Source organism: Phlebotomus papatasi, chromosome 3 (assembly GCF_024763615.1).
Source record: "Phlebotomus papatasi isolate M1 chromosome 3, Ppap_2.1, whole genome shotgun sequence".
NCBI classification, from domain to species: Eukaryota; Metazoa; Arthropoda; class Insecta; order Diptera; family Psychodidae; genus Phlebotomus; species Phlebotomus papatasi.
In genome coordinates this window covers 67,740,621-67,756,162 of record NC_077224.1, presented here as the reverse complement: position 1 = coordinate 67,756,162, position 15,542 = coordinate 67,740,621, and the positions used below count along the sequence as shown (strand labels likewise).

The following is a 15,542-nucleotide window of genomic DNA, read 5'->3' as shown; positions in this document are numbered from 1 at the left end:
CAGCCTCTATTGTTTAGGCGGTTCACTTTTTTTTGCCAATATGCACCATTGAGATTACTACAGTAGACTCTCTCAAATTCGGGCATATGGGACCGAAATGTCAGCCGAATTAGATAGAAATTCGGGCGACAAACTTTTCGAAATGCAACGATTTTTTATTAATGTGCATATAGATATTGTGTTTACACACTCATATATAACGTAAATTGCATGAAAATCCCTCAATAATGCAAAATCACATCAAAACTAAGACAAACCATGGCAAATTTGAGCATATTTACTTCATTTGATAATCATAATCAAACTTGAAAAATGACAACAAACTTTTTTCAAATGTAACCGCTGCCCGAATTAAAAAGTACCCCGATCTTAAAAGAGCCGAATTAGCGAGAGTCTACTGTATTCATTCATTCACTGGACGAATTCAAAGACGATATGGCATGAGGAATCTCTTTCTGCTGCTGCTCAGCTTTGAACCCACGACCTCGCAGTCATGGAGCTACTACTCTATCTACCCACTCGAGGCTCAAAACTGTGGTATAGAAAATATATAAATATAATAATTTAGTACTGTATTTAATCATGGGAAAAATTGATGTTTCCATTTGGAGTAACGAAAAATTTCCATTTAGAGTAGGTTTTGAATTGGCTTATTTCTTATTTTACCCTACTTAACCTACCCCGATTGTGTGGTCGGAAAAAGATGTTCCGTCGTAAAATATAAAGGTCCCCCATCCCATGGAAAGCATGAATATTGAAATTGCCCCAACCTCACCTAACGAACGATCAGTCCTAGAATAAGTTATACAGAACACTTATTTGTAATGTAAAGCTAAAGCTGCAGTATGTCCACCGGGTTTATCAATTGAAAAATGTGTTGATGTTTTTCTTTCCGCTTTTCACGGTTAAATAAGAGTTTCTGGTGTTCAAAACTATGTCTGCTAACTACAGACGTTTCCTCAAGATACTGGAGAAGTGGCCTGTTGATAAATCAAAAGCCGGAAGGTGAGAAATTCTTCAATGCAAAATATTCCCCATATGTAAACAACATAACCTCAATGTTGCAGGGACTTGGGTGAAGATCTCCGGGAACAGTTGAAAAATCTCCTGCAGCGTGAGCAACAATCAGGGTTCAATCCAGAGGATTTTGCCAAGCAACTCGACGCACTATCGAGGATCTCTAACAACATTCACGGCAAGAGTTACTCGAGAAACTCAAGGACAACCGCAACCGGATTGACAGGGGAGCAGTGCAACCAAGTTCTCTCGTCGGAATTCCTGGAGTACATGAACACCAAGTAGGATGTTAAGGAAGTGTATAGTTCAACCAATTTTTCAAGTACGTAGACTTTTAAATGCTCAAATTAGCAAAAATGTCCAGGAATCTGTGCCCCATAAGCCCGTTATGGTGCAAGAAGTGCTGGAGAATCTTCAGCCGGGTGAGAATCAGATAATTCTAGACATGACTTTTGGGGCTGGAGGGCATTCTCGGCATATTCTCCAGAGTGCGGAAAATGTCAAGGTTCTGGCTCTGGACAGAGATCCCGTAGCTTATGAATATGCCAAAGAATTGCAAAAGGAATTCCCTGAACGGGTGATTCCTCTCCTGGGGCGATTTTCTGAGCTTCCAGCAATACTGGAAGCTCAGGGAGTTGATCAGGGCACAGTAGATGGGATTCTCTTTGATTTTGGGTGTTCTTCAATGCAATTTGACGTTGCCGAGAGAGGATTTTCCGTTGATAAAAATGCTCCTCTGGACATGAGGATGGATGGTGGAAGATTGGAAGGGATTCCAACGGCAGCTGATGTCCTTGCCAGAGCTAGTGAGATGGATCTGTACAAAATCTTCAAGATTTACGGTGAGGAGAAGTATTCGAGAAAAATCGCTCGAGCTATTGTCCAGGCCAGGTATTCCATTAAGAAGATCGAAACGACGAAGGAATTAGTGGACTTGGTTTCGGCTTGCTGTGAAGAAGAATTTCGTCTGGATATGCTCCAGAGACCGACAAATGTGGCCACGAAAATTTTCCAGGCTCTCAGAATCTTTGTCAATAACGAACTCAATGAAATCAACTACGGCATGATCCTGGCTCAGAGATACCTCAAAGTCGGAGGACGCTTGGTCACAATCACTTTCCATTCGCTGGAAGACAAGATAGTCAAGCGACACATAATGGGAAATGTCACGGAGAACCTGGCCAATCCTCTGCCTCTGAAGTACGTCAGTCATACTCTGATCTACGACAAGGACACCGTAGAAACCCTCACAGATACCGGATGGCTGCCCCTGCACAAGCACGTCTTGACTCCTCAGTCCGAAGAGGTCGAGCAGAACCCAAGATCTCGCTCAGCCAAACTCCGAGCCGCCCTCAAAATCACCTAATCCTGTATTTATCGAAAAATAATAAAAGAGTCTTTTAGCCATTTGGAGTCACTTTATTTGCTCAAAATCCAATTTTTCCGTGGTTTTTCTTTATTCTCCTCGAGAAGAATTTATTCCTATAAAACTACAAAAAGAAAAAAATGGTATTCCCGGGGTAAGATGATTAGAAAAGTCCCTCAATCTCGCCGGTTTCGGTATTGAGGTCGATGTCGTAGACGCAGGGTCGAGTGGGAAGACCTGGCATCTTTGAGATATCTCCAGCTATCGCCACGATAAATCCAGCTCCGGCGGACAAGTAGAGATCTGTTACGGGCAATTTGAAGTCAGTGGGAGCTCCTTTGAGCTCGGGATTGCCCGAAAGGGATAGCTGTGTCTTAGCCATGCAGATTGGCAGATTCTTGTAGCCCTGCAAATACAAAAGAAATAACTGTGCATCTCCATCCTGCCAAGGAAGTATTAGAAAAGATAATGAAAAGAGAGGAGCGAAAAAAACACTGGCAAAGCCAGATAAACTTCTGATTAACCTTTAATAATTCAAAATGGAGAATTTTCCGATCATAGGTTTGGGCGAAATGTTCACCTGGACTAGCTCTAAAACATATCCGAAAATCATTGAAAAAGCTTGGGCCAATTTTGAGAAAAACCGAAAAAAGATTGTTTTTTGGGAACTTTACTTATAGGGGATGTAAAATTATTCAAAAATCGGTACTTAACCGGTTAATTACCGATAAAGACCGATGCAACCGGGTTCAAAATTTCAATGCCTTTCCAAAAAAAATCAAATTTAACCAATCGGTTGAAAAATGGCCCCTCCAAAGTAGTTGACCTTTGACCTTTAATGATTCAAAATGGCGAATTTTCCGGTCATAGGTATGTTTGGTCGAAATGTTCGCCTGAACTACCTCTAAAACATATCCGAAAATCATTGAAAAAGCTTGGGCCAATTTTGAGAAAAACCAAAAAAAACATTGCTTTTAGGGAATTTTACTTACAGGGGATGTAAAATTATTCAAAAATCGGTACTTAATCGGTTCATTACCGATGAAGACCGATGCAGATGGGTTCGAAATTACAATACCTTTCCAAAAAATCCAAATTTAACCAAATCGGTTGAAAAATAAGCCCTTCAAAGTAGTTGATCTTTGATCTTTAATAATTCAAAATGGCGAATTTTCCGGTCATAGGTATATGCGTGGGCTAAATGTTCGCCTGGACTAGCTCTAAAATCCGAAAATGGAGAATTAACTTGAGAATTTTGAAAATTTTGTTGTCATATAAAGTTGTGAAAATCTGTATAATACTTTACGTTTACAAGGTTTTTCATTTGCGATATCAATTATCAAATTCGGACAATTAGAACAGCAGTTACAGCAATTCAAATGGGCATTTTTAGATGCTTATCAAATAGCAGGGATGTTAGATCAAAAGCTCGGAAGATGGACTACCGTAATACGGACTTCAGACCTAAGCCTTAACCATATGGCTTAACTTCTCTAATATCTTATCAGTCAAGATTTTTTGGAAAATCTTGACTTAGGATTGGATTATTAAGGGCAAATGCACACGGCTCTTCGTTATCCGGCTGACTGGGGGACAAAATGACATTTAGGTTTTTTGAATGATCATTGATCAACTGTTTTTTATATTTTGTGCTGTGTGAATTTATTTTCTGTCTGTCAAAGAACAAGAGAATTTTCTTCATGGTGTGCTTATGTTTCATTTTTTTTTATCACAATTATGTATTAAAAACTTCGATACAATGATAATAGTACTTCAATTCACTCTGGAGAAACTTCATGTTTAGTAAAAATAATTTTGATTACATCAACCGCCAGTGTTTGGCAGCTGTCACCCGGATAACGAAGTGTCGGATAACGAAGAGCCGTGCGTGTATTACATTTTGAAAAATCAATAAAATCGGTTGCTGTTTAAGGTTTTGAGACCCTCGGGAACTGGGCTAGTTCTGGTTTAGCCTACTTTCCGAAGGTCTCAAAATCCTAAATGGCATCCAATTTAATTCGTTCTTCTGATTCAAATAGATTAAATCCTCTTAATAGTATATTTCTAAGTCAAAATTATCCAAAAATTGTCGACCTATAAGAATCTAAAGAAGTTTTAAGCCTTATGGATAAGCCTTAAGTCTGAAGCCTTCATAAAGGGTAAAATTTCCAAAATTTACCCAATTCAAGGGGGAGATATTTGGGTGAAAATGTGTACACCACTTCCAGGCACTTCCAATATTTGTATGGAAGAAGTCTTCACACTTCAAAAACTTCGCAACACTCTCGAAAATGTTGCAATACTTCCAGCACTTCCTGTATTTCTCATACTTAGAAATCAATAATTTATTTAATCTGATGAAAAATTTAATATTAGGATAACTTTGAAAAAAATCTCACGAATTTTTTTTTTACACATTTTTAACATTTTGCTAAATAAACTCATAAAATGTTTTTTTTGATGAAAGTGTTGGAAGTCCATCACTTAAACCTTTCCAAAATTAGTCTAACGTTAAATATTACAAATGCACTTCTGCGTCACTAAAACCTTTCCAGTAATATGCAAAAAGGTAAACAAAAAAAAATGGTGGAAGCGGTGGAGGTAACAATTAACCCCTTAAAAATATTCGCGATAAAGTCACATATTTAAGATAATTTAGAGAAAAAAAATATCAAATTGATTTAAAGTCAACTGCAAAAGTTTATGTCATTATTTAAAAGGCACTACATTATTGGAACTTACTGTAAAATTTAGAGGAAAATTATTATTCAACTGAATATTTCCTCGAAAAAATTACAACACAATTTAAGATGAGCGTATTTACTCAATTTCATTGTCATAAAAAAAACTTGAAAATGTCAACAAACATTTAAAAATTATACTGCGGTTCGAATTAAAAATCTCAACTAAAAGTAACGTAGTCTTCTGAAATTTGCGAAATTAGATAGAAAATATTTTATATTTGAGCACTCCCACTTCCAAAGACTTCCAAACACTTCATTTTCAGCTGTACACTACTTTTGACCCTAATCCAATTGATAAATTTAATATTACCGGAATAGTATTATTTTAACACTTAAGGGAAAGTGGTCTACCTTTGAATGCGGCAGCCTTTGAATGTTTCAATTTTTCTCTTATTTTTCAAAAAAAAATCCTATTTTGCGAACTACAGTTAATACTATTAACTATTTTCTATTAACTTCGATTATTAAAATGGAATTTTAGCTTTGTGAAATAAGAGAAAAATTGAAGCAATCAAAGTCTGTCGCATTCAAAGGCAGGCCACTTTCCCCTACATACATAGATCCCTGTCATTGCAAATAATTCCTAACTCGAACTAAAATTCATCATAAATTGTTTCGGTTTTTCTTACTTTTTGCTCCATACCTTTTGTTACTTTTTACCCCAAATTGTCGTTCTTAGTAAAAAGATTTGTTGAGAGAAGAATCTTTGTAAAATTCTAAAATAGATAGCGGCTTCGAATTCAAAGAATCCAAATCATTTAGGAAATATCCACCAGTTGATAAATTTTGAATAATAGGTAGGTGATAATTGATATATTCTCCAAGGAAAATATTTCAAAAATAGCTCTAAAAATTTTGATATTTTTTGTTTTCTAAATTTGAACCATACATTACATACAATTCCATCTTCAAATTCTAAGAAACATACAACATCGAAGAAGGTCTATGGAAGCTATCTGGAAAAAAATTTCGATTTGTGACTTTTTGCCCCAGTCTCCCCTAATGCATCTGCGGTATTTTTAAATACAATCTGGAAGTAAGCGTGAATTTTTACGGCAACGAAGCAAACGCATAAGAGGTAGTCCAAACTTTAAAGCACGTCATAAATGCCATCAAAGGCATTGGATTCCATTTCATAGCTGTTATGGCTGTTATATACGATTAAGAAAGTACAGTAGACTCTCTCTCAATCGGGCATATGGGGCAAAATGTCATCCAAATTATTAAGAGATTTGGGCATCAAAATCATTATAAATTCCACAAAAAGTGCTCAAATTTTAAGAATCATGATAAAACAAGGGGAAATACAGCGAATTTGAACAAATTTGCTTCATAATTAAACGTGAAAATTGTCAACAAAATTTTGCGCCCGATTGAGCGAGAGTCTACTGTACCAATATGTAGGGGAATGCTTACAAGCTTCGTACACTCTGGCTTCCTACACTTTTAGATGCTATACTTCAAAAAGCACTTTCGCATCATTTTCGGTTCACAAGCGATTTGAACCAATTTATAAATCACTCAAAAGGTCAACCAAAAAGCTTAAGAAGCGACAATTGAATTTCGAATAAAAATTAAATAACGGTTCATAAACATATTGTTATCGGTTCGTAACCGATTGAAACCGATTTAGTCTTATTTTGGATTTCCAAGACCTTTCCAACGAATCCATTTATGAACCATTTTGGTTAATAAATACGTCCTCTAGGGTCTTTTTAACTTTTGACCTTGACTAGGAATGTTTCAACGGGATTTTCGTATATTGGCCAAATGTCTGCCTGATAATCCCCAAAACAGAAAAGGGGAGGGGTAGGGGGAAAATGATAAGCCTGCTAACGATAATTTGATCGACTTATGGGTCACCAGAAGGTCCTAAGTCTCTATCTTTAACCGTTTAGCTTAGAGATGTAGTAGCATACAGACGAACGGACAAACAGCTTAACGTAATTTCTCAGAAATCCTTAGAAAAGCCAAGATAAGCTGAGAAAATTAGTCATTGGGGGGTGGAAGGTGGAAATTTTGGTTGATAAAAAAAGATCTAGATCTAGAATAAAAATGCATCTGATTCGAAAACAAAAATTTGGATGGAATGAAGAAAAAATAAAGGAGTAAAACCAGTAAAACCATGAAAAGAAAACAATTTTGTAGGACTTACCTTCTCAGTTAGGAGTCTCATCATCTCCCTGACTTTTGTATTGAAGTCCACACTTCCAGCTCCGTACATTTCCTTGGCAATCAGAATGATCTTCTCCTCAATAGAGATTCCCAGATCGTAGAGGAATTTGAACTTTGACCTATTGGAGCAAGCTTTGATCACAGCTTCGGCCAGAGGCACTGCTCCTGCCCCTCCCTCGCTCCAGTGCTTCGAAACTACAGCTGCTAGAGCACCCTGCTTGAGGGCAGCCTCACGGATCATCGTATGCTCAGCTGGAGTATCATAGGCATGAGCATTGATGGACACTAGTACTGGGATTCCATATTTGACCCCATTGCTCACATGTTTCAGCAGATTCGGTAAGCCCTTCTTAAGCAACTCCAGATTTTCCTCCGTGTACTCCTTGCGGGAACTTCCGGCTGACACTGGTGGCCCTCCTCCGTGCATCTTGAGAGCCCTAACAGTCGCCACAAGGACAATAGCACTGGGAACCTTCTTGGAAGTACGACACTTGATATTAAAGAATTTCTCCATGCCAATGTCAGATCCAAAGCCCGCTTCGGTCACCACATAGCCATCCTTGCCCACAAGTTTCAGAGCAATGTTATCTGCAATGATGGAATTGCAACCGTGAGCAATATTGGCAAAGGGTCCAGCATGGACAAAAACTGGTGTTCCCTCCAAGGTCTGCATTAGAGTTGGCTCCAAAGTATCCTTCAACAACACCATCATTGCTCCAGTCATGCCCAAATCGTCAGCAGTCACGGGATTCCCGGACTTATCGAAGGCTACAACGATTTTGGCAATGCGCTGCTTCATGTCCTCAAGACTCGTACAGAGGGCCAGAATTGCCATAAGCTCACTGGCTACGGAAATCGAAAAGCTAGTCTCGCGCATAAAGCCCTTCTCTGTGGACGCCTGACCAATGGTGATCCTACGCAAGTAGCGATCATTGATGTCCACTACACGTGTCCACACAACATTTGTCGGATCAATGTTGAGACGCACAAATTTGGCCACTTCCTCTGACGTCAGGGTGTCCGGATCTGTCTTGGTGATTCCCAAACGGTCAAGACGACGTCTTTGAATCTTTGAGAACTTCCTCTCGCCCTTAATCTTTGGCACGAGTCTCTCATAAAGAGCAGCATCAGTTTGCGTAGCCTCATGGAAGATTCTGGCATCAAGCTGAGCGGCTAGAAGATTGTTAGCCGCAGTAATGGCATGAATATCTCCAGTAAGATGGAGATTGAAGTCTTCCATTGGGATTACTTGGGAGTATCCACCGCCAGCGGCTCCGCCCTTGATACCAAAAGTGGGGCCCTGGGATGGCTGCCGAAGACATGCAAATGCTTTCTTCTTCTTATGGGCTGTTAAGGCCTGAGCCAAACCCACGAGAGTTGTACTCTTGCCTTCTCCCAAAGGAGTCGGAGTAATTCCGGCCACAACGATGTATTTGCCATCGACGTTGTTCTGGAAAAGGCAGGGTTTGTTATTTAATAATTTTATAACGTGCACGTTATAAAATCATTATCATGATAATAAAAAAGAAAAAAAAATGACACTGAACTAGGATTGAACCAGAAACATTTCGGTCAGATATCATTATCTAGCCCACTGCTCCACCAACATTGATGTAATTTGGCAACATTTTCCTTATCATGTTGTTATTTAAAAGATTTTTGATCTCTAAATAAGAAAATGTATTGGACTGATAGGAGTTTTTCTGCGTTATACTCTAAAAAACAATGTCCTGTTAAACGGGCAAATAGATCTTGTTCAAATTTGTTCAGTTTGACAAAACTTTTCTTACATTTTATATGAAGAAACACCATTTTGACAAACTTTTAACAAGATCCTGGGTCTGCTGTGACCAGTTATCTCACGGTAAAAAATTTCGGCACATATTTGTTCCAAAATATAGCTCGTCCACGGACACCGAAAATTTTTGGAACAAATTTGTACCTTCTAGGAGGAACAAAAAGATACCTAATATTAGTAACGAATTTGTTCCAACACTGAGAAAAAGGGTGCGATTAACTTTTTTCCTCAGAACTTTAACACTTTTTAGGTGTAAAAATATATCAACATTTTTTAATGTTAATTTTACACCTTTTTAAGGATAAAATTAACATGAAAAAGGGTAAATGTAACTCCTAATACACCTAAAAAGGGTAATATTTACACCGATTTTAGATCAATACTGCAGGGTAAAATTAACATTTACGGAATGTTATTTTAACTTTTTCGGATTTCTCTCAGTGAAAAAATAGCTCGTCTAGTATAAAATCGTATCCCTCCTCTCACACTCAATCACCCGTCACCGCAGCGAAGAGGACGCCAAATCTGTGGCAATTTTCATTCTACATGGTTTCACTTTTTTGATTCGAGTTTCCCTTCCTCTCCTGCTGCCAGCACTCGCATATGATTTCGTCATGCACGCGTCTGTATAGAACAGTCTTAAGTTGATTCTTATTTGATGTTCCTTATGAACTTTCGCCATCGAAATCCATCTCGACTGAAGTATAGGCCTTAACTGTAAGACGAAATCACACGAATTCGGGAATGGGAACAAAAAGATTCCCCATACGAGTAACAATTTCGTTCCAAAAATTAACTCGTCCACGGACACCAAAAATTTTCGGAACAAATATGTTACAGTTGTAGGAGTAATATTGATATAAAAAATATGTACCAATTTGTTCCTGACAGTGGGAACTAAACAGCCGAGTGCAACAAATTCTGTTCCAAATCAAAACGGTTTTAAAAGAAATAATAATAATAATAATGCTGGCACAACATTCCATGAAGAAACAAGGCCTTCCCACAAGGGGATTTCTGGACATGCATTATTATTTTTTCCTGTACGGAATGAGGTTGTCAGTCCCATGCCCGTGGAATCAAGTGCAGTGAGTGAAGCTGACTGAATGCAATCCGAACATCTTTAAAGCCAGAAAAATTCCTGGTGGCCTAAAGGGGATTCGAACCCGGGACACTTGCATCATGGAGCGAGTGCTCTACCACTTGACCCATTGAGAACTCTAACAAAATTGTAACTATATTTCGTAACAAAACTGTAAAGAAAACCTTTTGGAACAAATAAATATTTTCTCTAGGTACAAATTTATTCCAAAAAAAATTGTTCCAAGGAAAACTTGTTCCAATATTTTGGTCAGTGTCCAAAAGTTTTTACCGTATACTCTTATAGTCCTTAGTAGGCCATGGAAAACTACGCAATTAATTTCTCTCTTCACAGACTATCACTTATTTCTTTATAGTTTTCTCTCCCGAACTATACGCTAACGTGTTAATATCTTTGAAAGGGTTAAATTGAAAAATCTTTCGAAGAATCACTGTTTGGAATCCGGATCACTGATGTAGTATTTTAAATAAGGATAATTTTTGTTGAAGTACTTTAATGGAAGGCATAATTTTTTAGTCAAGGTTCTTTTCGACAAATTCTGGTGAACCTTGTATTTTTACGTAAAGGGGATTGGAACCCAGGATACTTGTATCACATTGCAACTATCCATTATGTGCCTGAAAGTTTCAGAGTTTCAGACTAAAAAAACACTGACAACTATTAGGGTTCTCGGGGTTCTTTAGACACTTAATATAAGATATCTTTTAAAACTATTAAAGAATTAACAAAAAAACACAAGAAATCAAATATCATTCCGTCACACATGCATCGCTAAAGAACTGGAAATAAATATAATGTTCTATCATGAATTCGATTAATAAGGTCATATACTAAGTCTTCCCAGTATTTTGAAAAAAATTATATTTAATAGTTTTAGTTTTTATTTTCTTTATAAACACCCAAAATTCTAAAATAATGTTCTTGAACCTTTAGAGATTAATGTAGGTAATAAAAGTTGAAATAAAAGCGTTGAATGATCGTCATCAAAACAGAATTATATAACCAGAAAATATTGTAAAAAAACTTTAATTTCCTAGCAACTTTTCAATTTTAATTATTGCGTCAAATACCACTTTTAACTTTGATTGACTTCTGTATACACGTTTTTCGAAAGACAGTTCATTAAAAAACGGTTTAAAATTACTTTTTCACTGGAAAAAGATTATAATTTCTTAATAAAACACCTTTAAAATAGAACAAATAACAAGTTTTCATTGAAAAAAAATTAAAGACAACAAATCATCATTAATTTTCCGCAATGCTTTACCCCTTTAAGTGTTTACAAGACGTAATTAACTCGTTTATATTCCTATTTATTTTTTACTACAATTCCGAGAGATTGTTTCTACAACTGCAAAAACTTCAAGCTTTTTTTTTCAAGCAAATTGTTTTGAGAATACCTTCGTTTCATGTCCTGAAAAAAATTATAAAATTAAAAAAATCTTACCTTGAGACGATCCAGGACACTCAAGGAGATTTTAGCCTTTTTCGTGCCATAGAGTGAGACTTCTTCTGGAATAATTCCAACTTCTGATGCGAGAAGAGACACATCTTTTGGCACTTGAGATCTCGCAATTTCGATATCACTGTTCAAATATCACATGGAAATTAGAGATAGGAACTTAGCACAAAAATTTACTGATATAGAAGATATTTTTTACCTCGGCACGGGTTTCTGGAGATTCAGTGGTAGCACTTGGAGATCCCAAGACATTTTCAACAGCTTCTTGTAGGCGTTCTCAGCAGACTGAACAGTGTTCTGCATCAGCATAGCCACAGTCATGGGACCAACCCCACCAGGCACTGGAGTGATGTAAGAAGCTACTTGACGAGCCTCTGCGTAGCACACGTCCCCCACCAGGCGCTGCCCTGTGATCTTGGTCGGATCTACATAAGACGTTGCTCCGGTTAGTTTACTCTCGAACTTTGACCACAATTTCTCAATGAATTTTCAGCGTCTTGGTGCTGGGATTCTTTTTTTCCATTAATAAAGCCACTCTTGAGACAAACACGCAAAGAAATCGATCAAATGGCAATAACACTGAACTTGTGCTCTCAAGCTTGCAACGATAATAAATTTTAGAGACAGAAGATCACTCACACTTGTGGAATTAATTGAGATAGTAAATTTACATATCAAAGGGGTTTACTGATTATAAAAGCTTAAATTTATACCAATACAAATATTATAAAATACAGTAGATTCGTCATCAAGTTTTAACAATAGAAAGGTACCATATTTTGACCCGCTGTTCAAATTCAAATAGCATCTTTCACAAGACATTTCTACCTGAAATGTTTTTATTAAAATAAGCAATGATAATTTTGGGTCCAAGATAACCAATTTAATTGCTTCTCCAAATGAAGGTAAGGCAAAGAAAGTAAAGATAAATTTCAATAAGAGAGAAAAATGGTCATTGATTGCTAAATAGTTAAATAGTGGCTTTGTAAAGATTTTTTTTTTTCAAAGGTTTATGGAAATTTCTCAAAAATGGCTTAACCGATCTTGACAAATATGATATCATTGTAAAGGTCTTGACCACTTTAACTTTTAATCACATTAACCATTTTTTTGTACTAATAATTTCCCAAAAACTTACTCTAATTTGTAAAAAAAAAAATTTCAATTATCTTGTTTTGACAATTTTCATAACAATTAAAAAAAATTATTCCGATTAGCTTTTCAGAGTATAGGGAAAGTGTGCCAAATTCCGGCCAGCCTGTAATTTCGGCCACATTTTTTATTCCTCGAATTTCATTGAATTTTTAGTTTTTGCATACTCTAGAAATAATACAATGAAAGAAAAATAACAAAATATGTCGCTTCGACGAACAAGATGATCTAAAAAAGACATTAGAAGAATTCCAGAAGGGCAATGAACTGTGAAAATGAAGGTGGCCGAAATAGGCCACAAATGTAATGTCTACATTTTTATGCATTTTAGTGAATTTAGAGAAAATAAAGAAGATAGACTGCCTACAAGGTTCCAAGGAACACTCCTCATAAAAAAGTAACAAATAAATTCAATTTGTATTAAAAATATTATTGAAATGTACATAAGACTTTGGTGCTTGCATGCAACTATGTCAAAATTTGGTACACTTACCATATGTACTTTTCAAAAGTGTCACTTTTACGGTAACTACTAAATTTCGGCATAGAAGCGCCAAAATCTCAACTTTTAAAATGCAATATTTTTAATACACATTGACTTTTTCTTGCTACTTTTAGAGTAAGAGTAAGCAGTTTTCACAATCCAATTTTTTTTTCTCAAATTCTCACCATCTTGGCTACTAACGCTAAGAGATATTGACTTACGGTCTTCGGTGACCCCTCCCCCCCAGAATTTTATATTTGGAAAACATTGTATCCTTTAGGCATGAAGTAAACTTCAAATTGAATTGAAAATTGAACTTACCCGAATCACCCCCCCACCCCTTTCATCCCCTCCAAAAACATGATTTTCAACGGATTTGGACAAATTTAGACATTTTAGAAAGATTTTTTAATTCTGAACCCAACTGCATCGGTCACAATCGGTGATGGATCGGTAAAGTAACGGTAATAGTTCTATTTTAAAAATACTGTTTTTCGCACATTTTCAGTCTTTTGACCCATATAAAATTCAAACGGTAAGAGATATCAACTTCCGGTCTTCGACAACCCTTCCTTAAATGAAATTATCCCGAAAGTAATCTCTCTATTTTTCCCCCTCCCCTTTCATGCGTTCCCTATATACCTAAAATACGTCAAAAATTAGGTTTTTCTAACATTGCAGAAAATTAGCCCTAACGATTTCAATGATTTTTGGACATTTTTTGTAGTTAGTCCAGACGAACATTTCGTCCTTAGACACCTTTCACCGGAAAAGTCGCCATCTTGAATTATTCAAGGTCAAAGGTTTAATTTTCACCCGATTTGGTTAATTAAGTAATTAAAATGGTAATGATTTTTTGAAACCCTTCTTCTTGAACAATTTTCAACTGCAAACTGGTTTTGTGGTGATTTATAGACAAATTTAATTCGACAATAATTTTATAAGCACCAGAAAGATTTGCGACAAGGAATATAAGACAGAGCTCTTTCTTGGGAGTTCGAGCAGCTCGTAAAGCCTTGGACGCTTTGCCACCCCTTTTTTAAGGAGTGTTTCTTGGAACCTTACGCATAGGTTATCGTCTTTGTTTTCTCTAAAATCATGGTTAATACATTTTATAATGAATAAAAATGTAGATACATATATAGCTTTGGGTTATTTCGACCACCTTAATTCTCATAGTTCCTTGCCCTTCCGGAATGCTTTCAAAGTCTATTTCACTATTAGCTAGTCCAATGCCTCAGATTTTCAGAAAAAAGTCTTGGTGAAATCCATAAATAACATAGGAAAAAAAACAGTTGTCCGAAGCTTGAGTCGTCCGAAAATAGCGCGCTTTCCCCTATATTATTGAATTGAATTGGACCTTTCGTCCATTAACGCCTTTTAGCAGAAAAATCGCCATTTCGAAATATACAGTAGGTGTCAAAAGTTTGTTGCCTCATGTATGTTCGGGAAATCAGGTGCAAAAAATGATAGAAAAAATTACTTTTTAAAATATTTCTTTTTGCAAATGAATTCCTTGTAATCCATAGATCTTATTTATATATTAAAAAAAATAATTAATTTTATTTCATATAAAAAAATAATTTTCCAAAACTTGATCATTGTCGATTTGTCAAAAGTTTGTTGCCTCATTTGAAAACGTAATTTGAAAAAGTAATAAAACATGCAACCAACTTTATGTAAACCGGTTACATTTTGAGTTTATGTCATTTTAGTATTGATAAATAAGAAGAAATAATCTATTTCTTGTTAATTTATAATTTAGGTTAAAAATTGCAAATTACAAAAACTTAAAAGGTGAGAAATCGTCCAGATATACTGCCGGAACGAATCTTCGTCATCAATTGTTTAATTTTATGGAAAATCTCTACAGGATATACATAAAATCGTCAAATTATATGATGATAGAGCAAAACCATATCTAAAAAACGCTACTGGGAGACCCAGGGTAACAGCTCCATGGTCAATAACTATCAACTCCTGGTCGATAACTCCATTATAAGTATCTCTGATAGTGACCCTATTATGTCTACTCCAAAAATTCACAATCAGTTGGTTGCTGAAGGGATACAGGTCCTTACTATTATAAAAATCAAGAGAAAATGCTTGGAATGTTTGGGTGGCTCGCAATATCCCATTGGTTGACTAGTCTAATCTGAATAAAAGGTTATAGTTTATAGGTTATAATGCGAGCCACAAAAACATTCTTACCATTTTCTTTCAATATGGGCATGTTTTTGTA

At 36.2% G+C, this 15,542-nt stretch overlaps 3 protein-coding genes across 3 annotated transcripts in view; 2 read left to right on the top strand and 1 right to left on the bottom strand.

Moving 5' to 3' along the window:
- Window positions 1-831: 831 nt before the first annotated feature.
- On the top strand, window positions 832-2,424 carry LOC129807287 (ubiquinol-cytochrome-c reductase complex assembly factor 2). Its single transcript, XM_055856454.1, has 2 exons — window positions 832-1,005; window positions 1,068-2,424. Exons 1-2 carry the CDS (start codon window positions 935-937, stop codon window positions 1,300-1,302), a joined length of 306 nt encoding a protein of 101 aa, XP_055712429.1. The 5' UTR covers window positions 832-934; the 3' UTR covers window positions 1,303-2,424.
- On the top strand, window positions 1,304-2,424 carry LOC129807286 (probable methyltransferase-like protein 15 homolog). Its single transcript, XM_055856453.1, has one exon. The coding sequence runs from the start codon at window positions 1,304-1,306 to the stop codon at window positions 2,381-2,383; it is 1,080 nt and encodes a 359-aa protein (XP_055712428.1). The 3' UTR covers window positions 2,384-2,424.
- Window positions 2,416-15,542, bottom strand: part of LOC129807285 (C-1-tetrahydrofolate synthase, cytoplasmic) — a 32,302-nt gene continuing 19,175 nt past the window's right edge. The window contains exons 6-9 of the mRNA XM_055856452.1: window positions 11,864-12,089; window positions 11,650-11,788; window positions 7,283-8,752; window positions 2,416-2,789 (exon numbers count right to left, since the gene is read on the bottom strand). Of these exons, the coding sequence (XP_055712427.1) occupies window positions 2,547-2,789; window positions 7,283-8,752; window positions 11,650-11,788; window positions 11,864-12,089 (2,078 nt within the window). The 3' untranslated portion in view covers window positions 2,416-2,546. The remainder of the gene's footprint in view (window positions 2,790-7,282; window positions 8,753-11,649; window positions 11,789-11,863; window positions 12,090-15,542) is intronic.